The sequence below is a fragment of the Prinia subflava genome, chromosome 31 (genome assembly GCF_021018805.1).
Source record: "Prinia subflava isolate CZ2003 ecotype Zambia chromosome 31, Cam_Psub_1.2, whole genome shotgun sequence".
NCBI lineage: Eukaryota > Metazoa > Chordata > Aves > Passeriformes > Cisticolidae > Prinia > Prinia subflava.
This window is the reverse complement of record NC_086277.1, coordinates 384,059-408,812: the sequence shown is the minus strand read 5'-3', so window position 1 is coordinate 408,812 and position 24,754 is coordinate 384,059. Positions and strand designations below refer to the sequence as shown.

Genomic DNA, 24,754 nt, shown 5'->3' with positions numbered 1-24,754 from the left:
TCTTTCATTATCTCTCAGTTCTTTCCCAGCTCTGCAGGGCGTCCCCAGCAGAGCAGGACACGCAGCAGACTGGGCGGGTCAGAGGGTCCCGGGCTTTATGTCTGGTATCCCTGACCCAACCACTGTCCACAACGAACTTTTAATTTACAAAATCTTAGAACACTTACTATCTATGTTAACATGTCATTTCTACTCTAAACCAATCCTTGTGATCCAACTCAGCAGAAAATGGGGGAAAAGAACAAGAACAAGGAGGACAGGACAACTCCCCAATTCCTCTATCTTGTCTCTTTAAACCCATAAACTAAAAATCCTAGATCCTACATTCACACTCTGTTATAAACTAACTGCTACTCATTTTGAATTCTCTTGGCTTGTGATTCTTCATACACTGTGGGCATTCACTCCTGTGGCCAGGGATCAGGAACAGTGTCCTCCTGGGCTCTGTGTGAGGCTGGCTGACCTCGTTGTACAGATCCCAGACCCTCTGTCCAGTCTCCAAACCCTCCAGGGCAGCCAGAGGGATGTCCTGGACTCCGACATCCCAAGTGTCACGGCGCAATCTCATAGATGTCACTGGGCTTCTGCAGTCGCCCGTGGGGTCCCGGCAGCTCCGCGTAGGCCACCTGGGGTTCCTGGGGGACGGTGACATGGGGGGGCCCTGCAAGAGACACCAGTTGGGGGGACCAAGGTGGGGGGGTGACACCGGTGGGTGACGTGTCACTGTCCCCCCAGCACTGAACTCACACCATGCCTGTTTGGTGCTCACCACATGGGTGTACAGAACCTCCCCCTCCTCTGGGGGGGCTGGGGGCTCTGAGATGACCATGAGGGGATAAAGGGGATGTGTGAGAGGGGATGGAGGGTTGTGGGGTGGGGGTACAAGGGGGGGGCCACAGCTGGAGACCCCCACTCACCTTTCCTGGTGCTTCCTGGAGGCTGCAGAGGAAAGAGGGGAGGGGTGACTGTGGGGTCCCCAGAGCCCTGCACCCTCTCAGGATTCCTGAATCTCCATGGCACCCTCAATTCCCGTAAGGACTCGCAAGCATCCCTGAAGCACCCCAGAATTCATGAACTTCCTCAGTGCCCTTAACCAACTCCGCCTCAAGGACCCAAAGCCTGGCAGGAAGAGAGACCCCCAAATTCCCCCAGGACCCCTGAAAGAACCCCCAACATCCCTGCAGGAGACTCCAGCACCTCCCCAAACCATACAGGACACCCTGCCAACATCACAGTTCTGGGGCTTTGGTTGCCGCCCTATCGCTCCCGAATATTGTGGGGCTTCCTACAGCTCCCCGGGACCCCTTTGTCACCCACCCAGGTGGTGCCACCGGTGCCAGGCCACGATGACAGCCACAAGCAGGATGAGGAACAAGAGGGACCCACCAACCCCTGTGGCCACTGCAAGAAACAGAGAAGGAAACATCAGGATCCCCCATAACCCCAGGGGTCCTGCACTCCCTGGTGAGCCCTTGTGACCCCACCTTTGCTCCAGTGTCCCTGCGGTGTCACCTCCAGGGCCAGCTCAGGGCTGAGTGCCCAGAACACGTGGTGCCCATCCTGTCCCAGCTGGTTGGTGGCCACGCACTGGTAGGTGCCTGAATGTCCCACAGTGACGTCCCCAGGCTCCAGGATGGGACCCCGGGCAACCTCCTGCCCATTGTGCAGCCAGGTGAAGGTGACAGGGGCTGAGCCCCCCTGCACTGATCAGCGTAGGGTCACAGGGTCACCTGTGTGCACCTGGTGTGACAGGGGATGGGGGATGATGGCATTAGGAACAGGCACTGTGAGGACACAGACAGGGCTGGCACTAGGCAAGGTGGGATGGGGGTGCCATGGGTGGGGTCACCCCCAGCCCGAGGGTCTCCCTCACCCAGGACAGTGATATTCAGGGGGACACTCTCGGCCTCTCTGTCCCCATTGCTAACCCAGCAGTGATAGTGGCCACTGTCATTGTCCTCAACGTCTCAAAGCTCCAGGTGGGGGCTGGTTACCAGCATTGCCCCTGAGCCCCCCTGGTGCCAGGTGAAGGACAGGGGACCTGGCCCTGTGGCCACCATGCAGCTCAGCACCAGGCTGTCCCCCAGTGCCACCTGTCCCCCGGGGGGCTTTGCTGACAGGGACACCCCCAAGCGTGGGACTCCTGCAGGAGAGGGGTCACAGGTGGGATGGGGCACACAGGAGGGGTGGGAGACAATGGAGGGGAAGGAGGGGAGGGGAGGGCAGAGGACCCCAGTGAGCAGAAGTGGACACTGGGAGGCAAATTGGGATCTGGGGACAATTGAGAGATCCCATGAAAGGGTGGAGAGAGCCAGGCAGGGATTGGGTTCCACACCAGAGACGGAGGAGACTCAGGGGATGATTAGAGAGGGCTGCATGGACCCAGGGAGGGAAGTGAGACCAGAGGGTGGAGCGGGGACATTGGAAGGAGTGTGGAATGCCAGGGAGGGATGGGAGGACAGAGAGAGGGATGAGGGATCTGGGGAGGGGACAGGGCTGTCATGGGGGAAAAAAAAGAGGGACTTGGGAAATTTAGGGTGACCCAGGGAGGGGTAAAGGGAAGGATGAAGGACACAGGCAGTTGTGGGGAAACCCACGGAGGATTTCGGGATTGCCTTTCCCCATCCCTCACTCACTCTGCACTGTCACTGTCACCAGCTCCGACTCTCTCCACTGTGGAATTGCAGCCTCCACCCTGCCCCTGGAGTGGTAGCAGCCGCTGTGGTGCAGCTGCAGGGGGGACAGAGACAGCTCGGTCCCATCACGGGGCTCCCCCAGATCCTTCTCCTCATGGTAGAAGCGTATGCTGGTGAGTGATTTGTTCTTCCAGCTGCGGCAGCGCAGTGTCACCGTGTACCCCTCCAGCAGTGCCCGTGCCGGCACCTGCAGCACCAGCCAGTCTGGGGGACAGAGGGGTCCCGTCACAACAGGGGCATCTGGAGGGTCCTGGTGGCCCCGGGAGGCACCAGGGGCCACCCATTACAAGGGAGGAGTCCTCCCATCCCCCCACACTGGGATGATCTGGGATGTCCCTGTGTGCAGGGGACGGGCTCTGGTCACACCAGGGGTGACCCATGGAGCAGAGCCCATCCAGAGACCTCGGGGCCCCACAGGTCCCACGCTGGGGACACCCAAACTCTCCTCACCATTTAAGACTCTCATGGGCGGGCTGAGCCCGGTGCCGGGTCTGTCACGTGTAGGTGCCACTCTCTGTGACAATGAGGTTATCGGAAGCCTCCTGCCACCGCCACTGCCCATCCTTGTACCAGGTGGTGGCACCGGCGGTCCCCAAGCCCTGGCAGGTCAGTGTCACCTGGTCCCACAGCACTGCTGGTGTCCAGGGGGGCTCCACCAGGAGCTGGGTGGTCTGGGCGCCTGTGGGTGACAGGGGACACCAGCCTGTCAAGGCCACCACGGGGCTGGGGACAGCAGGGCAGGGACACGGCATCCCCCAAGGACTCACCAGCGAGGCCGAGGGTCTGGGCTGGAAGGGAGAAGGGACAGGGCTGGGTGGGGCTGGCCCTGCAAGGACAGCAGCACCCAGGGCTCAGGTTGTGACATTGTCCCCAAAGTTTCCCTTTGGGGACACCAGAGTGGCATGAATCTCACAGGGACTGGGACACTGTGGCCACTCCATGCTCATGCAGGACATGGGGACACTGTGGGCACCCCAGAAATGGGGACGCCACAACCATCCCGTGATGGCACAGGTCACCCCCACCAGCTCCAAGGCCTATGTCCCCATGGCCAATCCTCATGGCACTTTGTCCCCATCCCCGCATCCCTGTGCCCCTGTCCCTGTCACCATAGCTGCAGCAGTCCCACAATGCCTCCTCAAATCCCTATCCCCCATTATTGTCCCCCCTCTTCTGTCCCCAAAACCACCCCATGACTCTGGTCACCTCCATGCACTGGCTCTGCTGGCACTGGGCACCTCAGGGGACCCCGCAGTCCCACTGTGCCCCCTCCCCACTGCTCTCTCCCTCACCAGGGCCCATCCCCGGGGTGTCAGGCCCGTGCCCGGGGCACTCACCCCACAGGAGCAGTGCCACCTTCCTGGCCATGCCCGTGTCCCCAGCCATCCAGGCTGGCTGTCACTCGCTGCCAGGAGCTCCTGTCCCCACTGTGGCGGCTCCTCAGCCAGGGTGGAAGGAAGCGAGGTCAGGTCCCTTCCTCAAGATTAGGTGGCAACTGGTGGGGACAGGGTGGCCACAAGCTGTATCCAGGGTGGGGACAGGCTGGGGACAAGGCTGGGTGGCACACGGTGGGACATGGGGTTCTCAGGAGTGGGGGGCTCAGGGGGTTTAGGGAGCCAGGGATGGGTGTTCAGGGAATGGGGTGTCCCAGGGATGGGATGCCAGAGGAATGGAGGGTCCTGGGAGAAGAGGCCTTGTAGGGGATGGAATGAGTGGGCAAAGGGTCCTTAGGAACGGGTTTTGGGCCATGGAGATCATGGGCACTGCCAGTCCTGGGACTGGGGCCCCAGGGAGGGGGCACATAAGGAATGGGGGCCTCATGGTTGAGGTCAGAGGGGAATGGATATCCCAGGGTGGGCAGTGGCTGGGTGGGCCCCTGGGTCACAGCTCTTTCCCTGGCTGCCTCAGATTTTGGAATGACCCAGAGCCCAGCGCTGCACCCTGAGGTGCTCGTGGCCTGCTGATCCCCCCAGGCAGATTCCAAGGTGCTCTGGGTCTGTATGCTGCCATCCCCCTAGAGCTTTTTCCTGTCTTCATTTTAATCTCCTTCCTTTTATCCCTCAATTTCCCAACTCCCCAGTTCATGCCTTGATGATCCTGGGGAGCTCCTGAGCAGGGAAAGGTTTGGGGGTACCCCAGGGTGTGGGAAGTAGGGGTGAGGGATCTGTTGGCTTGGGATGCTGTGGAGGATGGGGGTGCCTGGTTGGCCCCCAACACTTTCTCTCTGCCACAGCAGAAGGAAGAGGCCGTTTGTTCTGAGTGTCACACGGGGGGGGCAGGTTCTGTCCTAGGGGGGCACACCCAGGGGGTCCTGGCCAGGAGGATGGCAGATCTGGGTGGGTCCAGACCTCTCCATTCTCACTCATCCCCTGCAGGGTCTGAGCCAGCAAGAGCAGCTGGGGAATGGAGCCCCAGGCAGGAAGGAGCTCCCCAACTCCTCCTCCTGGAAGCCACTGGCCATCCAAGTGTGGGGCCCAGCCACGGCCCAGCCCCACTGCACAGGGATGGTCATTGGCCAGCCCTGCTCTGGCCAGCCCCAGGGGGCAGCCAGCACCTGAGGTTGCCCCCTGCCCCCTTGGCTTGGATTGTGGCAACTTTAGAGCTGCTGCAGAGGTGAGAATTGTGTGGGGGAAAAAGGCCTGCCTGTGGCTTGCTCAGCCCTGCAAGAAGCACAAAAGCCAATGGCAGCCCAAGCAGTGGCTCTGGGAGGGCCTTTGATGGTTTGCAGAGCAGGGCTGGCTGGAAACCGCCCCTGCAGGGGCAGCTGTGAGGGAACCAGGCCGGAAATGCAGCAAGTGATCAGTTTGTCCCTCTCAGCAAGGGGCTGAGAGAGTCCCAGAAGTGCTGCAAATCCCACACCCATCTGCTCCACAGCCTGACTGGGACCCTCCTCCTCCTTCCTGCCTTGCCATGGATGGACAGTGGCCGGATGCCCTGCGCCCACCAAAGCCTTTCTCTCACTGCCCTCCACCCCTGGATGAGGAGAGAAATTTCAACGAAGGATTCTTGGGTTGAGAGAAGGACCAGGAGAGATCACTCATCAAATCCTGTCATGGACAAAACAGCATCGCAATTCTAGATATGAATTGAAGTTATTCCTGACAAAATAAGAGCAGGATAGGGAGATGTCAATTAAACACTTCAATACACCTTCTCCATGGTAAAAATAACTATGTAGTCATTGACTTTTGCTATTACACTGGCTTTTGCAAATTAGTTTGATATAATATAGTTTGTAATCAGGTTTTAAATAATTTTGATACAGTTGAATTTGTCAGCCTTTTTATCCTAATCCCTGTATAGTTTCTATATTTTAGTGTGATAAATATATTAGTTTAGACCCCTGCAAAATATCAAAATAGAGACTATTTGCTGTGTATTATAATAGTAAGTGTTGCAGAAGTAGCTAATCCCTTTTTTTGTGTAACTAACTGACAACGGTCAGAATAACTCCAATAATTTTGTGAAATAGCCCTAATATTGATTTCATGTACTGGTGGAGTATCTTAGCTGTATGATAAAATAACATTGAAAAGAACCAAGTAAATAAACATGTAAAGAAAGAATGCAAAGAGAAATTTCCCACTGACCCTTCCGTTACCAAGATCTGTCAAACCACAGAACGCAGGGCTTGTGAGGAAATAAAATAAATTCATTTCACTGGCAGTATGGCACTGTAGTGGTTTCAGGTCCTCAATTAATGTATCTGCGTCATGGCACCAATTTGTGTAGTGGTTTGAGTGCCCACTAGAATTATTTACTCTTTTTTCTGCTGTGTGGTAAGGTTACCAGAAAAGCAAAGCAGGCTCAAAACTGAAAAGGCTATAAAGACAGGTTTATTAACAAAACTACGAGAGAGAAAAAAATTAATAAGAACCAGAATAAAACCTTCAAAACACTTTTTCTCTTCCCCACAAACTCCTTTCTTTCACTCTGACAACATCCAGAGACAAAACTTAGACTTTAAGTCAGTTACTACCTCTGAAATAGTCTTTCATCAGTTCTCTCCGGCAGAGAAGTCTCTTTTGGTCTGCCATGGAAACTTCCCCACAAGAACGAACAGTTCTCTTGTGGCTTTTTAATTGTCACAAGAGCACTCTCCTGGGACTTTGCATTTGTCAAGTCCCTCCCGTATCACGCAGCCTTCCCACAGCTGCATAATGGGCCGTGTAAACTCATGGGGCACCATTTTACAGGTGAACATTTCAAAAGCAAAGGGTTTCTTCATCTCTAGGAACAGAGATCTTTTCTCTCTCTGCAGGCAGGTCGTCAGCTCATCTCTCTCTCTGTTCAAGCTTCTCACAAGATCACAACTACTTCAATATTTACTTAGTTCACCACAAATGCCTTTGCTCAGATCTACAATTTGAATACTCTCATCTCCCCATCCATGCCTTCCATGACTTAGAGGGATGCTCTAGTAGATCACAGTCCATTACCATGGCTTACAAAAGACTTTCAGCCTAAAGCCTAAAGTCATCTTTTCCTTCTCTTCCCAGCTAAGGTTCAACTCCTCCTTTGCTGACTTTGATATCTTCATATTGTCTCTCTGGGTGTTTTTACTCTGTGCTTTCGCCTCACTCAAGAGAGGATTAGTGCTTTGCAAGTTTCATCTGTGCAAAGAAAGAGTCACCATTGTCCCAGGTCTGCAGAGGGCACGACGGTTCTCCCGGGCAGTGGCCCAAGGTGGTAAATTCAGCACAGGCACAAACTTTGAGCAAATGAGTCAAGGGTCAAACCACGCAAAAGAACTCCCAGAATACATAAACTGGAAAGAGTGTTTGAATATGTATCATCTTCTTGAATATGTATTTCACCAATACAATCAAAAGGTACATAAGAAGAGTTGTTGTAAATAACCGTGTGCCTCTGGCAGTTGCCAAGCTCTCAGCAAGCTGTCTGCTGTCCCCTTTATCCCTTCTTAAACACTGAAAACTTTTAAAGAGTGAGATTTGTTTCCCATACAGATGAATCCAAAAGCTGCATTTTAGGTACAATAAGAGGGAAAAGGGTCATGTGCGTGCCCAGCACTGGGTGAGGGAATGAGGAGCCCCGTGGGGTGCTGTAAAGAGGAAGAAAGGACCTCTGAAGGGAATCAATGTCCCCCAGTGCCGCCAGTGCTCCCAGTGCCCCCAGTGTTACAGCACGTTCTTGTAGATGTCGCTGGGGTCCCGCTATCCCTCGTAGGGTCCCGGCAGCTCCATGTCGGTCACTTGAGGATCCCGAGGTGGGGCAGGGTCAGGGGACACTTGTGGAAGCCCTGGAAGTGACACTGGTTGTGGGGGCCTGGGTGGGGGGTGACACCTGTGGGTGACGTGTCCCTGTCCCCACTGTACTTACCCCCTGCCTGCTCGGTGATCACTATGTGGGGGTCCAGCAACACCCCCTCCTCTGGGGGAGATCTGTGGGGATAAGAGGTGTCCAAGGGTTGTCTGGGGAGAGGAAAAGGGGAGTCCCAGCTGCAGCCCCCCACTCACCTGTCCTGGGGCTTCCTGGCTGCTGCAAGGGAAAGGAGAGGGAGTGAATGTGGGGAACCCGGGAACCCTGACCCTTTCTCTGGCCTCGGCAGCTCCAACCACCCACAGGAACCACAAATCCCCACTGGAGCCCTGATTCCTTCCAGACACTCCAAGCACCCCTGAACCCCCAGAACTTCTGCATCACCATAGTGCCCCCAAATCTCTTGGTGCCCCCGATCCTTTGAGCCCCAAAATCCCAAGCCTGGCAGGGAGGGTCACCCCCCAAGACTCACACAGGAGCCTAGAAAGATCCCCCAACATCCCTGTACAGCCCTCCAATAGCTCCCTAAACCCTTCTAGTGCCACCCTAATGTTCCTCAAAGCCCACCCATTGATTCCCCTGGAGCCCAACCAAGACCCTCCAAATTCCCCCCACAACACTCAGGGCACCCAGCCAAGGTCACTGTGGGCTCAGCTTCCCCCAGCTAAGGGGCCCCCGGGGCTGCCCTGTCTTGGTTCCCACTCTGGGGGCTTCCCCTCACACCAGGACCCCCATCCCCTTCCATTTTCACCCACTCCAGTGGTGCCAGCAGTGACAGCCCCCGATGACAGCCAGGAGCAGCACCAGGAACAGGAGGGTCCTGCCCACATTCACAGCCACTGCTGGGGAGAGAGGAGGACACATATGGGTCACCCTGAATTCTGGGGGGCCTGAACACCCCAGGGACCCCGTGTTATCCCACCTGTGACCCAGAGTGAGCCAGGGGTCACCTCCAGGGCAAGCTGGGGGCTGAGTGCCCGGAACACGCGGTGCCCATCCTGTCCCAGCTGGTTGGTGGCCACGCACTGGTAGGTGCCCGAATGTCCCAAAGTGACGTTTCCAAGCTCCAGAACAGGACCCCGGGCCACCTCCTGCCCGTTGTGCAGCCAGGTGAAGGTGACAGGGGCTGAGCCCACCTGCACTGAGCACTGCAGGGTCACGGGGTCACCTGTGTGCACCTGGTGTGACAGGGGACCGGGGGTAATGGTGGCATTGGCTACGGGCACTGCGGGGACACAGACAGGGCTGGCACTAGGCGAGGTGGGATGGGGGTGCCATGGGTGGGGTCACCCCCAGCCCGAGGGTCCTGCTCACCCAGGACGGTGACATTCAGGGGGACACTCTCGGCCATACTGTCCCCATCGCTGACCCGGCAGTGATAGTGGCCGCTGTCATTGTCCCCAACGTGGTGCAGCTCCAGGCGGGGGCTGGTGCCCAGTGGTGGCCCCGAGCCCCCCTGGTGCCAGGTGAAGGACAGGGGACCTGTCCCTGCAGCCACCGCACAGCTTAGCACCAGGCTGTCCCCCAGTGCCACCTGTCCCCCGGGGGGCTGTGCTGACAGGGACACCCCCGAGGGCGGGATCCCTGCAAGATGGGGGGACACCAAGGGACAGTGAGAGACCCAGGGGGAAAAGGGGAGGGGCAGGGGGATGGCAGTGAGGAAGAGGGGGCCCAGAGCTGGGGTGGGGCTGGAAAGGAACCCCAAGGAACGACAGGGGGTTCAGGGAGAGGACATCTGGAGAGGGAGTGGGGGGACAGCAGGGAGGAGACAGTGGGACCTGGGGACTGTGGGGAGAGGTCAGAGAGGGGTGGGGTTGACTCAGGGACGGCTGAAGGGACCCGATGAGATGGAGCCGAGCAGGGACAGGGGGATGGGGGAAAAGATTACAGAGGAAAATGGGAGTACCCACGATGGGCTGGGGGAGCCGGCGGGAGACCCAGGAAGGACGGGGGACCCGTGACACGGATGGGGCTCCGGGCAGGAATGGGGATCTCCAGGCAGGGGTGTGGGAGCTCCCCGTGCCCATCCCCACACTCACTGCGCACCGTGACGCCGAGCCGGGCGCTGCTCTTCCGCACGGTCCCCCGCTCAGAGAGCACCTGGCAGCTGTAATTCCCCGAGTGGGAGACCCCCACGGCGGGCACCAGGAGCTGCGGGGACCCCTGCGGGCCCCCCATCAACTGCCCGTCCTGGTAGAAGAGGTGCAGGAGGGGGGCTCGGGGCCTCAGGTGGCTGGGGGTGCTGAGGCAGCTGAGAGTCAGGGGGGACCCCTCGATGGGCTCGGAGGGACCCTCCAGCACCGGCACCGTGAAGAGCTCTGGGAAGAGAGGGGAGGGGGATTTGTGACCCCAATTCCCTGGGGCGGGGCTGTGGGGGTGCTGAGGTGTGAGGTGTGGGGTGCTCACCCTGCACTGTCACTGTCACCGGTGCCGACTCCTGCCACCCCCGTGATACCCCGGAGTTCACCCGGCCCTTGCAGCAGTAGCGGCCGCTGTGGTTCAGCTGCAGAGGGGACAGGGACAGCTCGGTCCCACTGAGTGACTCCTTCACTTCCTCGTCCCCATGGTAGAATTGCACCCCGGTGACTGACGTGTCCATCCTGCACCGGCAGCGCAGTGTCACCGTGTCCCCTTCCAGCAGTGGCCGTGCTGGCACCTGCAGCACCAACGGGGCTGCGGGACAGGAGTGTCCTGTCACACCGGGGGTGTTCCATTTTCATGCGGGCTTTCACATTAGGTCACACCCAGCACACCAGGAGTCCCCAATCCCACAGACAGGGTCCCCCCACACTGGGATGCTCTGGGATGTCCCCGTGTGCAGGGGACGGGCTCTGGTCACACCAGGGGGTGACCCATGGAGCAGAGCCCATCCAGAGACCTCAGAGTCCAGCAGGTGACACTCTGGGGACACCCAAACCCCCCTCACCATCTAAGGCTCTCACAGGTGGGCTGAGTCCACTGCCAGGTCTGTCACACGTGTAGGTGCCACTCTCTGTGACAGTGACATGGTCGGGTCCCTGCTGCCCCCATCGCCGCCCATCCCTGTACCAGGTGGTGGCACCAGCAGTGGCACCGGTGGTTCCCCAGCCCTGGCAGGTCAGTGTCACCCTGTCCCAAAGCACTGCTGGCATCCAGGAGGGCTGCACCAGGAGCTGGGTGGTCCGCGAACCTGTGGATAAGAGGGGACACCAGCCTGCCAGGGCCACCACGGGGCTGGGGACAGCAGGGCAGGGACACGGCATCCCCCAAGGACTCACCAGCGAGGCTGAGGGTCTGGGCTGGAAGAAAGAAGGGACAGAGCTGGGTGGGGCTAGCCCTGCAGGGACAGCAGCACCCAGGGCTCAGGTTGTGACATTGTCCCCAAAGTTTCCCTTTGGGGACACCAGAGTGGCATGAATCTCACAGGGACTGGGACATCGTGGCCACTCCATGCTCATGCAGGACATGGGGACACTGCAGGCACTCCAGAAATGGGGATGCCACAACCATCCCATGCTGGCACAGGTCACCCCCACCAGCTCCAAGGCCTATGTCCCCATGGCCAATCCTCATGGCACTTGTCCCTTTGTCCCCATCCCTACATCCCCTGCTACTGTCCCTGTCACCACAGCAGCAGCAGTCCCATGATGCCTCCCCAAATCCCTATCCCCCATTATTGTCCCCCCTCTTCTGTCCCCAAAACCACCCCATGACTCTGGTCACCTCCATGCACTGGCTCTGCTGGCACTGGGCACCTCAGGGGACCCCGCAGCCCCACTGTGCCCCCTCCCCACTGCTCTCTCCCTCACCAGGGCCCATCCCCGGGGTGTCAGGCCCGTGCCCAGGGCACTCACCCCACAGGAGCAGTGTCACCTTCCCTGCCATGCCCGTGTCCCCAGCTATCCAGGCTGGCTGTCACTCGCTGCCAGGAGCTGCTGTCCCCTGCATGGTGGCTCTTCGGCCAGGGAGGAAGGAAGCGAGGTCAGGTCTCATCCTCATGTGTAGGTGGCACCTGGTGGGGGCAGGGTGGCCACAAGCTGCGGACGGGCTGTGGGCAGAGTGGGGACAGGCTGGGGACAAGGCTGGGTGGCACACGGTGGGACATGGAGTTCTCAGGAGTGGGGGACTCAGGGGTTTGGAAAATCACTGGAGATGGGGTTGCAATGCGAATGGGAGTCTCCAGGGCTGGGGGGACTCAGGGATAGGAATCCAGAAGAATGTGGGCTCCAGCGATTTGTGGTCATGAGATGGGGTTGCCTGGGGAAAGGGGAGCCTTGTGAGAATGAGGGTTTTGTGGGAACTGAGGTGCCAGGGCAGAGGAGGTCCCAGGGGCTGGAATTACCGGAGTGGGGTCTCTTGGGAATGGAGATTCTGGGGAATGGCAGTGCTGGGATGGGGGTCCCAGAGATGGGCAGTGGCTGGGTGGGCCCATGGTCACAGCTCCTTCCCTGGCTGCCTCTGACTTTGGGGTGACCAAGGGCCCAGTTCTGTCCCTCCTGGGTTGCTTTTTTCCTCAGCAGGCATCACATGGAGATCCTGCGTAACTCTGCTTTTGTGCCCTCCTCTGCCCTTGGGTTTTTCCTCTCTTTCCCTTTTTCCTTATTATCCTCACTTTTGTGCCATGCCTCCTCAGCCCCAGTTCCCTGCTCAGCGATCCTGCGGAGCATCTGAGCAGGGAATGGGTTGAGGGGACCCCAGGGAGGGGGAAAGGGGATGCGAGTGCTGTAGGAGAGGTGGGAGCCCTGTGGGGGCTGAGGGTGTCCGACTGTGCCCCCCCACACTTTCACTCTCCTGCAGCAGAAGGAAGAGGCCATTTGTGCTGAGTCAGGCGGGGGGTGGGAGCTCTGTCCTGGGGGGGCACATCCAGGGGGTCTTGTCCCTGTTCAGGGGTGTCCCTTTTCTGGGGGTGACATGTCCTGAGGGCGGCACATCCCAGCCGGTGGCGCCCTGTCCCGGGAGAAGGGCAGGGAGGGCTCAGTCCGTGAGCCAAAAGGGGCTCGACTTGGGGAAATGAATTGAATTTATCATTCATCAGTTCAGCGCTGAAACAGGTCTCAAAAACACCTTCCCCTCTCGGGAACGGCTCCAGCGGGGTCTTCCCACCGGCTCACAGCTCCTTCGGGCATCCCCTGCTCGGCCGGGGGCTCCTGCAGGGCTGCAGGGGGGGTCTCTGCGCCCCGGGGACCCCCACGGGCTCCCCTCGTGCCCCTCCCTCCTCTCTGCAGGGCTGTTCCTCCCGCAGCCTCGGGCTCCTCTCGGCTCTCCCAGTTCCATCTCCGCCATCCCTCGGATTTGCCCTTCCCAGCATCGGGCGGCCCCGGCCCCTCCGCGCTCCCCCCGCCTGTTGCGGGGCGCCCCGCCAGTGCCCGGAGCTGTTGGTGCCGTTGCCGTGGCAACAGCCGATCCCGACACATCGCGACAGTGGCCTCGGACACGCTGCCACCGTCGGTGCCCGCAGCCGCCACCCGCGACAGCGACCCGAGGGCAGGGCTCGGCTCCCGCAGCGCCGGGGGCTCCTCCGCGGGCTCCCGGGTCTCCTCTGCCCTCCCTGCCCCTCCCTGCCCGCACCCCCCGCCCGCCCCGGGCCAGGCCCGGCCGAGGCTCCGCAGCAGCTCCGGGGCTCGGGGAGCTGGCGGCGGAGCCTCGGCCAGCGGCGGAGCGGCAGCAGCCGGCGCTGGCTGCGGGGCTTGGAGCACCGGGGGCACCGGGGGACCGGGGGGATGGAGCTGGGCGGGCTTTGGGGTGGGATTTGGGGACACCCCCGCCCCCCCCCCCCGGGGCTCCGGCTCGGCCCGAGGGGCTCGGCAGCGGCGGGATCGGTGCCCGTGGGCGCGGGGCGGCACCGCCGCAGCTCCCTGAGCCCTTGGCCGGTGTCACCGAGAAGGGACAAACGGGGAGAGGCAGCTCCTTCCCCTCTGCGGGGCAGCCGCGACGGAACCGGCCCGGAAATGCCCCAATTGATCATTTTGTCCCCGTTCCCAAGGGATTGTGAGAGCCCCAAAACTCCTGCAAATCCCACACGGATCTGCACAACAGCCTGAGCGGAGCCTCCTCCGTCCGAGCCGAGCAAACAAAAACCATTTCTGCCGCTTTAATCAAAAAACTGAGTTTTGGGTCCAGTGGGAGGGACAGGGGTCCTGTGTCCCCTGGCACTGGGGGATGGAATTCCGGGGAGCCCCTGGGGGTACTGGGAGCACTGGAAGCACTGGAACGGGGGCTTTGGGCAGCCCCACATGGGGCCCCCCACTCGTGGGCACCCACGGGAGCCGGGGAGAGGGGGGGACACCCACGACGGTGCCCTCGGGCAGGGCCCGCAGTGTCCGCAGTGCCCCCGGTGACACAGCGCGTTCTCGCAGACGTCACTGGGGTCCCGCTGTCACCCACGGGGTCCCTGCAGCTCCGCATAGGTCACCTGGGGGGGAGTGGCACGGGGGGGCCCTGCCAGAGACACTGGCTGTGGGATCTGGGTGGGGGTGACACCCGTGGGTGACGTGTCCCTGTCCCCCCCCCCGCCCCGGACTCACCCCTTGCCCGCTGGGTGCCCACGATGTGGGTGTACAGCACCTCCCCCTCCTCTGGGAAACCCGGGGGCTCCAGGGGGGCCCTGCGGGGATAAGGGGGTGTCTGTGGGGGTGGAGGGGGGGTTGCAGTGAGGGTAAAATGGGCGTCAGACCTAGAGCCTCCCACTCACCTTTCCTGCTGCTTCCTGAGGGCTGCAAAGGGAAGGGGGGAGGTGTGACTGAGGGGTCCTAAGGGCCCCCGAACACCCTTGGGACCCTTGACCACCCCTGGGACCCTCGAGCATCCCTGAAGAACCCTAAAAGCCTTGAACTGGGGTCTTGAAAACCTTGAAACCCTTCAACCCATTGAGCCCCCCAACTCACCCAAACCCCTGACAGAACCTCCAACATCCCTGCACAACCCTCCAGGACATTCCCAAATCCCCCAGGACCCCCAGCCAAGGTCTCTGGGGAGTCAGCTTCAGCCGAGTCAGGAGCTGTTGGTGCCACCCTATGGCCTCGGGACTCAGGGGGGGCTTCCTCACAACCCCTGGGTTCCCCATTCCCCCTCTTTGTCACGCATCCACCTTGTTCCACCAGTGCCAGGCCCTGATGACAGCCACGAGCAGCACCAGGAACAGCAGGGACCCGCTGACCCCTGCAGCCACTGCTGGGGACAGTGAGGGACACGTCGGGGTCACCCAGAACCCCAGGGGTTTTGAACACCCCGTGTGACCCCATGTGACCCAGGGTGAGCCAGGGGTCACTTCCAGGGCTAGCTCGGGGCTGAGTGCCCATCCTGTCCCAGCTGGTTGGTGGCCACGCACTGGTAGGTGCCCAAATGTGTCACAGTGATGTCCCCAAGCTCCAGGACGGGACCCCGGGCCACCTCCTGCCTGTTGTGCAGCCAGGTGAAGGTGACAGGGGCTGAGCCCGCCTGCACCGAGCAACGCAGGGTTACAGGGTCACCTGTGTGCACCTGGTGTGACAGGGGACTGGGGGTGATGGTGGCATTGGCCATGGGCACTGCAGGGACAGAGACGAGGATGAGGATGGGAGGAGGGGCTGGCACCCAGCAAGAGGGAGAGGAACGGGGCGATGAGGGTGTCCAGAAGGGTGCCGTGGGTGGGGTAACCCCCAGCCCGAGGGTCCCGCTCACCCAGGACAGTGACATTCATGGGGACACTCTCATCCACGCTGTCCCCGTCACTGACCCGGCAGTGATAGTGGCCGCTGTCATTGTCCCCAATGTCCCACAGCTCCAGGTGGGGGCCGGTGCCCAGTGGTGGCCCCGAGGCCCCCTGGTGCCAGGTGAAGGACAGGGGACCTGTCCCTGCAGCCACCACGCAGCTCCGCACCAGGCTGTCCCCCAGTGCCACCTGTCCCCCAGGGGACTGTGCTAACAGGGACACCCCCTAGGGCAGGACCCCTGCAAGGGGACACAGGTGGGATGGGGCACACAGGACAGATAGGGGACACAGGAGGGTAAAGAGGGGAGGGGAGCACAGAGGACCCCAGTGAGCAGAGCAGGACTGTCGGAGGCAAATTGGGACCTGGGGACAATGGAGAGACCCCATGGAAAGGTGGAGAGAGCCAGGCAGGGATTGGGGTCCACACCAGAGACGGAGGAGACTCAGAGGATGATGTAGGGTTTAGAGAGGGCTGAGTGGACCCAGGGAGGGAAGTGAGACCAGAGGGTGGAGCGGGGACATTGGAAGGAGTCTGGAATGCCAGGGAGGGATGGGGGGACAGAGAGAGGGATGAGGGATCTGGAGAGGGGATCGGGCAGTCATGGGGGAAAAAAAGAGGGACTTGGGAAATTTGGGGTGACCCAGGGAGGGGTAAAGGGAGGGATGAAGGAGGCAGGCAGTTGTGGGGAAACCCTCAGAGGATGTCAGGGTTGCCTGTTCCCATCTCTCACTCACTGTGCACTGTCACTGTCACCAGCTCCGACTCTCCCCACTGTGGATTTGCAGCCCCCACCCTGCCCCTGCAGCCATAGCGGCCGCTGTGGTGCAGCTGCAGGGGGGACAGAGACAGCTTGGTCCCATCACGGGGCTCCCCCAGATCCTTCTCCTCATGGTAGAAGCGCACGCTGGTTAGTGATTTGTTCTTCCAGCTGCGGCAGCGCAGTGTCACCGTGTCCCCCTCCAGCAGTGCCCGCACCAGCACCTGCAGCACCAGCCAGTCGGGGGGACAGAGGGGTCCTGTCACACCAGGGGCATCTGGAGGGTCCTGGTGGCCACAGGAGGCAGCAGGGGTTACCCACAGCAAGAGAGGAGTCCCCTTGATCTGGGATACTCTGGGATGTCCCTGTGTGCAGGGGATGGGCTCTGGTCACACCAGGGGGTGACCCATGGAGCAGAGCCCACCCAGAGCCCTCAGAGTCCAGCAGGTGCCACTCTGGGGACACCCAAACCCCGCTCACCATTTAAGACTCTCATGGGGGGGCTCAGCCCAGTGCCAGGTCTGTCACACATGTAGGTGCCACTCTCAGTGACAGTGATGTGGTCTCTTCTGCCCCCACCACTGCCCGTCCTTGTACCAGGTGGTGGCACCAGCGGTCCCCGAGCCCTGGCAAGTCAGTGTCACCTGGTCCCACAGCACTGCTGGTGTCCAGGGGGGCTCCACCAGGAGCTGGGTGGTCTGGGCACCTGCGGGTGACAGGGGACACCAGCCTTCCAAGGCCACCACGGGGCTGGGGACAGCAGGGCAGGGACACGGCATCCCCCAAGGACTCACCAACGAGGCCGAGGGTCTGGGCTGAAAGGGAGAAGGGACAGAGCTGGGTGGGGCTGGCCCTGCAGGGACAGCAGCACCCAGGGCTCAGGTTGTGACATTGTCCCCAAAGTTTCCCTTTGGGGACACCAGAGTGGCATGAATCTCACAGGGACTGGGACACTGTGGCCACTCCATGCTCAGGCAGGACATGGGGACACTGCGGGCACTCCAGAAATAGGGATGCCACAACCACCCCGTGCTGGCACAGGTCACCCCCACCAGCTCCAAGGCCTCTGTCCCCATGGCCAATCCTCATGGCACTTGTCCCTCTGTCCCTGTCCCCGAATCCCCGTGCCCCTCTCCCTCTCACCACAGCTGCAGCAGTCCTGTGATACCTCCCTAAAACCCTATCCCCCACTATTATCCCCCCTCTCCTGTCCCCACAGCCCTGGTCACCTCCATGGACTGGTTCTGCTGGCCTTGGGTCCCTCAGGGGATCCCACAGTCCTCCTGTGCCCCCTCCCCACCTCTCTCTGCCTCACCAGGGCCTATCCCCAGGGTGCCAGGCCCATGCCGGGGGCACTCACCCCACAGCAGCAGTGCCACCTTCCCGGCCATCCCCGTGTCCCCGGCCATCCAGGCTGGCTGTCACTCGCTGCTGTGGCCACCGCTCCCCTGTGTGGCGGCTCTTCGGATGCAGAGGAAGGAAGAAAGGTCACAGCTCGTCCCCACGAGTAGGTGGCCCTTGGTCGGGGCAGGGTGGGGGAAAGGTGGAGACACAGTAGGGGACAGGCTGGGGACATTAGGGGACAGTCTGGGGGCTCACTGAGGGATGGTGTTCCCCGGAGTGGGGGGGGCTCGGGGGTCCTGGGGAACCAAGGATGTGTGTCCACAAGAATGGGGGTCCAGGGGAATCGGGGTCTCCATGCCTGGGGGGATTCAGGGATGGGGCTCTTGGGGAAACATAGTCCCCAGGGATTTTGGGTCATGGGATGTGGGTCCCAGAGTTTGGGGTGCAAGGGGAAAAAGGGGACCCTCAGGAAGAGGGGTTCTGGGGAAAGAAGCAGCCCATGGGATAGGATCAAGGCCATGGTGGTCCTGGGCAATGGGAGTGATGGGATGGGGGTCCCAGGGAGGAGAGACCAAGGGAATGGGGGTGCCATGGTTGGGGTCCCAGGGCTGGGCGGTGGCTGGGTGGGCACGGGTAGTCCCAGTTCCTTCCCTGAGTGCCTCAGATTTTGGGGTGACTCAGAGCCCAGCACAGCCCCCACAGTGTGCTTATGACCTGGGGGGCACCCCAGGGTTGAGGCTCTGGGTCTGTGCCCCACACAGCCCTGGGCTTTTTCCTGTGCCCCCCATTTCCTGCCTAAGCCATCCCAGGGAACACCTGAGCAGGTAACAGGTGGGGGGATCCCAGGAAGAGAAACAACAGCCACTGACGGCAGCAGGTTCCGTGGTCTCTACCCCAAGGTGAGGCCGTGCCCTGTGACAAACTGGGGAGCAGCCGTGGCTACTTGCACCACGCCCCAACCTCTGCTTACAGTTAGAGCCCGGAAGAGTGGCTGCAATAGTTTCCCCTCTGCCTCCCCTTCCTGTGCTGGAATCTCAATAAATTGGGGCTGTTGTTCCCAGCTTGGCTCCTGCTGCATACTTGGCACATGTACTCTGTATTTTATGGGTTTGTCTGACAAAGGCTCTGGTTCAGCAGTTTTGTCCGCCCTCTGCTCCAAAGCCTCCAGTTCCACTTTTCAAGACAGGACTGGGATTCATAGGATCAGAAAGGGGTCAAGATCTGGAAGAGAAATGTTGTTCAGAGCCTCTGACTGCCCTGGCCGTGCAGCATCTGCCCATGGCATGTGGCAGGGAGGAGCTGTGTGGAAACCAAGGGCAGAGGAACCTGCTCGCCCCCCTCCAGGGACAATGCCACAAAAAAAGCATGTGCTGGCCCCACAAAAGTGGGCCAGCAAGTTCCTGCTGGCCCTGCCCATGGAGGAAAGCTCCACAGGCTTCGGCAGGGAAATCTCCCCGTGTTGCAGAAGACGATTCAGGGATCCAGCAATGGGAACTGGGACAGGGCAGTGAGTGACTGGAGAGTGCAGCAAGGAGTGCCCAGTGCCCCATCACCCATTGCAGTGGGGACTGGGTGCTGCCAGGCTGGCAGGGCTGGGCCCACCAACAAAACCCCCTTGGCCTGGGGTCACTTTTCCCTCCCTTTGTGGGCTCTGGCTGGGCATAGGGGGACCAAGTTCATCCCAAACCACAATTGCCACCTCTGCCGGCAGCTCCGGCCATGGCGGATGTGCTGGAAATAACTCTGGTGGGGCCGTGCCCGCCCTTGCCAAGGCCACAGGACCCTATAAAGATACCCAGGGAGCCAGGGCTGCACTCAGCCCAGCACAGGGAGCCACCATGAAGTCCGTCGTCCTGCTGACCCTCTTGGCCCTGCTCACCCTTGGTCTCTGCCGCAGAGGTACGGGGGGTCCAGGGCTGATGGGGACAATGGGGTGATTCTGTACCCTGGGAAGTGCTCTGGAGGGAGCAAAGGGACTGGGAAAAATTTGCTGAGCCTTGGGGTGGTGGGCACAGGGCTGCAACAGGGAGATGGGGAGCAGGATACTGAGGAGAGAGCAGAATCCTTCAGGAGATTGGGGGTCTCAGTGAAGGATCTGAGCTCCAAAAGGAGTGGGGTGAAAGCTGAGCCCACCTGGGGCTTTCCTGAGCCCACCCACCCCTCCACATCTCTCCCAGCTGCCGATGGCTCCACCAGCACCAACGATTCACCCAGCTCCAAAGGTGAGTGACCACAGCTGCTCGGCCCCGCTACCCTGGGGAGAGGGGGACGTGACCCCCTTACCCACCACACTGTCCCTGCAGCCTTCGTCTCCAGACGTGCCAGCGCTGAGGTGGTGCAGAGACAGAAGCGGAATTACGGCTATGACAGGTAGTGTCTGGTCCTGCTGGGTGAGGGATCGTGGCCCCCAGATAAGGGGAGGTTTGCTGGCTCAGCCCCTCCCCAGAAGCCTCCAGCTCCCGTGGGAACCCCCAACACCACCTGGGTCCCCCATTTGTCCCCAGCAGTGTCTATGGAGCCCCACGGAACCCGCTGGAGGCCAAGCGCGAGGTGTGTGAGCTCAACCCCGACTGCGATGAGCTGGCTGACCAGATTGGGTTCCAGGAGGCCTATCGGCGCTACTACGGCCTCATGTAGCTCCAGCCACCCCTTGTTCTGGGGCAGGGGCTGAGCTCCTATAAACCTGCATCAGGGCCCCCCCACACCTTCACTCTCTTACCCTTTCTTGTTAGCCCTGAAAAGAAATAAATGCAAATGGTGGAGTCAGTTCCTTCCCAAGCTTGGGGCGTGTGTGGGTGGGAGGCTGCAGTGGATGTGCCCCATGTCACCCCACCCCAGACAGCTGAGGACTCCTGATTTCCCTCCCTGTGCCCCTCCAGGCTTCAAGGAGGATCAGTGCTGTCACCCCCAGATCCTGCTCCTAGCAGTGAGGAGCCCAGAGCTGCACCATCATTATTCCACTTTAATTTAAAGCTGCTTCTCCCAAGCATGGGGTTATTGGGGAACAGCAGAGCTGCTCCATGCACCCCAGGATCCTGTGGCCTGCCCAGGAATTTCATCACAAAACACCTTAATCACTCATTAACCTTGACACACACATGCATACTTACACTGCTGGGTCCCCACATAGGATGACATGTCCCTGCCCCAAAATCATGGAATCACTACTGGTTTGCGCTGGAAGAACTGAGGCACAGACTGGGTACAGAGGGAGTCGAGAGAGGGACACTGCAAGACACCCGCCACACAGAGGCTGCCAGGATGCTGGGTTCTCCCAGGCTCTGCACCCCAGCTCACACAGAGTGTCATGGCTGCTTGCAGTGTCCAGCCCCAGTGGGGACACCTGGGGAGCAGCCAGAGCCACCGGGGGTCTGGGGCAAAGCCCCTGCTAAGGCACTCATGATGGCACTGCTGCCCACAAGGGCCAGCCTGGCAATGCCGAAGGTGCTTGGGATCCTGGTGGGGCTCAGGCAGCCCCACAGCCAAGCCTGCAGACATCACAGAGGATGTCCTTCGGGGGAACACAGGGATGTCCTGCAAGGGGGTTTCCAACACAGAACAGATGTGGGAAAGCTGGTGGCTGTATCCTGCCAGGCTGAGAGGCCATCACCTGTGGCTGCTGGGGCTCCTTGTACAGCTTCTGCTGCAAGGGGCTGCTCTGGGGGCAGGGGACAGGGGCCGTGGCAGTGAGGGGCACTGGGGGTTGCTGCTTACTGATGCAGCCAGAGCAGCACAAGGCACTTGGGCAGGTGGGATGTGGTGAGGAAGCTGGTGAGCAGTGCAAAGAAGAGGCAGTGGCAGTAGCTGGCCTCAGCTTCACTCCAGGCACAGTCACACCAGCAGCAACCAGCAGGGAGCCCTGTGGAAGCACCCTGGAACCCATGTGGTGAGGGCACCTGACTTGCCCTGGGCCACCCCTGACTCACCAGGCAGAAGAGCAGGATGTTGCTGTAGAGGAAGGGGCACACGAAAGTTGCAGCGCCTTGCTCAGCTGGGGATGCTCCAGCTTGGAGAAGCTGTGAAGGGGGAAAGGGTGGGGGGTACAGACACCTGTCAGCTTCCACAGTGAGTGCGGGAAAAATGTTGGCTTTTGGGCTGAGCAGGGGAAATCACCAGGAGGACCAAAAAGCTGAGAAGGAGGAAACCTCCAGCACGAATTTCCTCATCCCAAACATACTGGGAATAGCAAGAGAGGTCAGTGCAGATGAAGAAGTTCAGAACAGCCACAGGGACAAAGCAACAGCACTAGACATTGCTGACACCAGAGTCTGTCATTGCATAGGCACCACACAGGCAAATGCAGCCTGTGACAGGTACACGGTGTCATGGGACCTGCAGCTCCCTGTGCCAGCCTATGCCTGTGCCAGCCTATGCCTGTGCCAGCTTATGCCTGTGCTGGCCCATCCCTGTGCCAGCCCACCTCTGCAGAGCCTCTCCCAGGCTGGAGCAGCTCAGGGGCAAAGGGATGGGGCAGACAAGCAGCAGGCAGATGAGCAGTGGCCAGTGGCGGGCCCAGATCTCCAGGGAGGATGAGAGCACCAGGCAGTGCCACATGAAACACCTGCTGGCACAGTATGTTTTGAGGTGAGCTCTGTCCCTGTCCCTATCCCCATCCTTGACTCCATCCTCATCTCCATCCCCTCCCCATCCCCATCCCTGTCCGTGTCTGTGTCCCTAACCCCATCTCTGTCCCAGACCCTGTCCCTAATCCCATCTCCAGCCCATCGCCAGCCTTTCTTTGTCCCCATCTCCACAACTATCCCTGCCCCCATTCCCATCCCATCATTTCATCACTCCCATCCTTGTCTGTGTTCCCATCACACCTCCATTCCCACACCCATCACCATTCCTATTCCCATTTCATCTCCATCCCTGTCCCCATCCCCACCCGGTGAGCAGGAAGTGTATCCAGGGCTCTCATTCATCATGTGAAAGGAGCTGAGGACACAGGGAAGGGCTGAGCTCTTAAGGCACCAGTACCCCAACACAATCCCATCTTCCCAGAAGATCTATGGGGACAGCAGGACTAGTCAGGGACACCCCAGGGGGAGCAGGGCAGCCCGAGAGCTGCTTTGGGATTGTGGTGAGTGGGGAAACTGAGGCGAGGTGGGCTGGGAGTATCTCACAAGGTTTCATGGGGAGTCCAGGTGATCTCCCACCTTGGATGCGGGAACTGGGGGAAGAAACCTGGGGACAGAGCCTCCCCCTACCCCAGCCAGACATCCCCGAGGCACCTGGTGGACCCTGAAGACTTGCTGCAACATGGGGGGCCAGCTTTACCAGCAGCATGGGGGGCCAGCACTCAGGGTGAGAGAGGTTGGATCTTCAGGACCAAGCCCACAGGGGGATGGGGATTGTGGCTGTAGGAGCCAGGACAGACACACCCAGGAAGGCTCCCAGCTTTTTTCAAGTTGCATGCAGCAAAGCCTGCTTTCTGTTTGGCTCTTCCAGAGACTGGACAGGATCAGGACCTCAGGCCCAGAATGGGAGAGCACGTTAGGGTCAGGAGTGGAGGCTGCAGGAAAGAATGAGGTCTGCTTCATCCCCTACACCACTGTACACCCTCTCCCTAGAGAGGCTCCCAACCCTACAGATGTCCCTGGCAGATTCAGGCTTAGGATCACCAGAGCAGGAACAAGGCCCCCAGAGACACCCTGCAGGCCCCTAAGCCCCAGCCCTTGTTATGCTAGGCCTGATGAAGGACCCTGAACTGGGCAGCTGTGGAAATTGGGGCAACAGGGAGAGCAGCTCAGCAGCACGAGGGGTGCAACAACACTCACCCCTCAGCCCAAAACTCACACAGTGGTTTAGAGGAAGGAAAACCCAAAATGATCCAAAAATATCTGGACAAACTCCCTGCTGCTCTGCACTGAGCAAGAGCCAGAGTGGTGCTGGCAAGAAACACCCGTGGTGCGGTGGCCATGTGGGCATCCCCTCCCACAGCTGCCCTGCAGAGCCTCCTCCTTTGGGCTAGGGGTCTCGGTCCTGCCACTGGCTGCCCCTCTGGGTCCCTCCCTGGCAGCTCCCCCTTACTGGCAGAAGGGGCAGGCGGGGCCCCTGCAGGGGCTCAAAGGCAACTTTGTGCTGGACAGATTGCCAGCCCTGCCACGGCCCTGCTTGGGCTGAGATGGCCTCAAATCCCCACTGAAGACACAACCCCTTCCTGTGGATGGGGGGCACAAGGGAGCCTCCAGCGCTGCAGGGGCCACTGGAAGGCAGCTCTGGGCACCGGACTTTAAATGCCACCAAGCTGGGAGAGCCACGGCAGGTGACAAAGCCAGGTCCATGCAGGGGGTCTCAATAACACCCACCATGTCACACTGCAGGGTCCTGCCAGAGATCTGTGAAGGAAGAGGTGGAGAAAGCAAGTTTGCAGAAACAAAACTGACCTGGCAGTGGCTCCCGCTTATTCCGTGGAGGCAAATGCCAGCAGAAGGTCCATGCTGCAGCTGGATGGAGCTCATGGGACAGAGGACTTAGCAGCTCAAAAACACCACATACCTGTCCTGAAGAGCCCGAGGTGCAGCCTGGCCCACACCAGGGCTCTGCTGCTCTGCTGACCCCAGCCAAGGGGAGGTCACTTTTCCCCAGGGGTGTTGGCAGGAGGCTAAAGAGAGGGTTAGAGGTCTCCACACTGGGCTGCAGACCCTGGTGCTGAGCAGTCCCTCCAAAATAATCCCATGAGGCACAGCAGACCCAGGCAGGGAGATGTTCAAGGCAGGGGAATGACAGGACCATACCAGAAGTGGGAAGCAGAGGCACAGAAAAGGAGGGGACCAGGCAGTGAGTGGGGCTGGAAAGCAGCTCCTGGGGGTCCTTGAGGATTCACCTCCCCAGCGAGCAGGACCAGGAGTCCCAGCCCCTGACCACTGTTGTGGCCTTTTCCTGCTCCAGTTTCTCCGTTCCCATGCAAGGGCTGTGGGACACACCCCCACCTACTGACAACCCACAGCAACACCATCCTGCCCGGACCGATGACGGAGGCTCAGGGTTTGTTACGGCGTTGG

General features: G+C 60.2%; 3 protein-coding genes and 1 pseudogene across 3 annotated transcripts; 1 reads left to right on the top strand and 3 right to left on the bottom strand.

The window, feature by feature from the left end:
• Window positions 1-551: 551 nt before the first annotated feature.
• LOC134562763 (Fc receptor-like protein 4) lies at window positions 552-4,064 on the bottom strand (annotated as a pseudogene).
• Window positions 4,065-7,905: 3,841 nt separating this feature from the next.
• Window positions 7,906-11,840, bottom strand: LOC134562762 (Fc receptor-like protein 3). Its single transcript, XM_063420269.1, has 10 exons — window positions 11,810-11,840; window positions 11,234-11,254; window positions 10,903-11,145; window positions 10,383-10,649; window positions 10,016-10,294; window positions 9,291-9,560; window positions 8,899-9,201; window positions 8,732-8,818; window positions 8,174-8,195; window positions 7,906-8,098 (listed from the first exon to the last, which is right to left on the bottom strand). Exons 1-10 carry the CDS (start codon window positions 11,838-11,840, stop codon window positions 7,906-7,908), a joined length of 1,716 nt encoding a protein of 571 aa, XP_063276339.1.
• A 2,275-nt stretch (window positions 11,841-14,115) lies between these two features.
• LOC134562761 (low affinity immunoglobulin gamma Fc region receptor III-like) lies at window positions 14,116-18,836 on the bottom strand. The gene is given in 9 exon segments (XM_063420268.1): window positions 14,116-14,393; window positions 14,480-14,559; window positions 14,647-14,668; window positions 16,381-16,662; window positions 16,884-16,969; window positions 16,971-17,109; window positions 17,198-17,218; window positions 17,783-17,864; window positions 18,828-18,836. Coding segments are annotated over 9 exon segments (783 nt in total). The 3' UTR covers window positions 14,116-14,331.
• A 630-nt stretch (window positions 18,837-19,466) lies between these two features.
• On the top strand, window positions 19,467-20,384 carry BGLAP (bone gamma-carboxyglutamate protein). Its single transcript, XM_063420287.1, is given in 5 exon segments — window positions 19,467-19,509; window positions 19,512-19,646; window positions 19,925-19,969; window positions 20,051-20,117; window positions 20,252-20,384. Coding segments are annotated over 5 exon segments (423 nt in total).
• Window positions 20,385-24,754: the final 4,370 nt, after the last annotated feature.

Excerpts from the sequence above, each read along its gene's own strand:
- LOC134562762 (XM_063420269.1), bottom strand. The coding sequence starts at position 11,840 with ATGGCAGGGAAGGTGACACTGCTCCTGTGGG. Across the intron at positions 8,196-8,731 it reads TCACTGCTGGCACCACTGGA|CAGCCAGGAAGCCCCAGGAC; the intron begins GTGGGTGAAAAT and ends TTTCCCTTGCAG. Across the intron at positions 8,099-8,173 it reads GCCAGGAAGCCCCAGGACAG|ATCTCCCCCAGAGGAGGGGG; the intron begins GTGAGTGGGGGG and ends TTATCCCCACAG.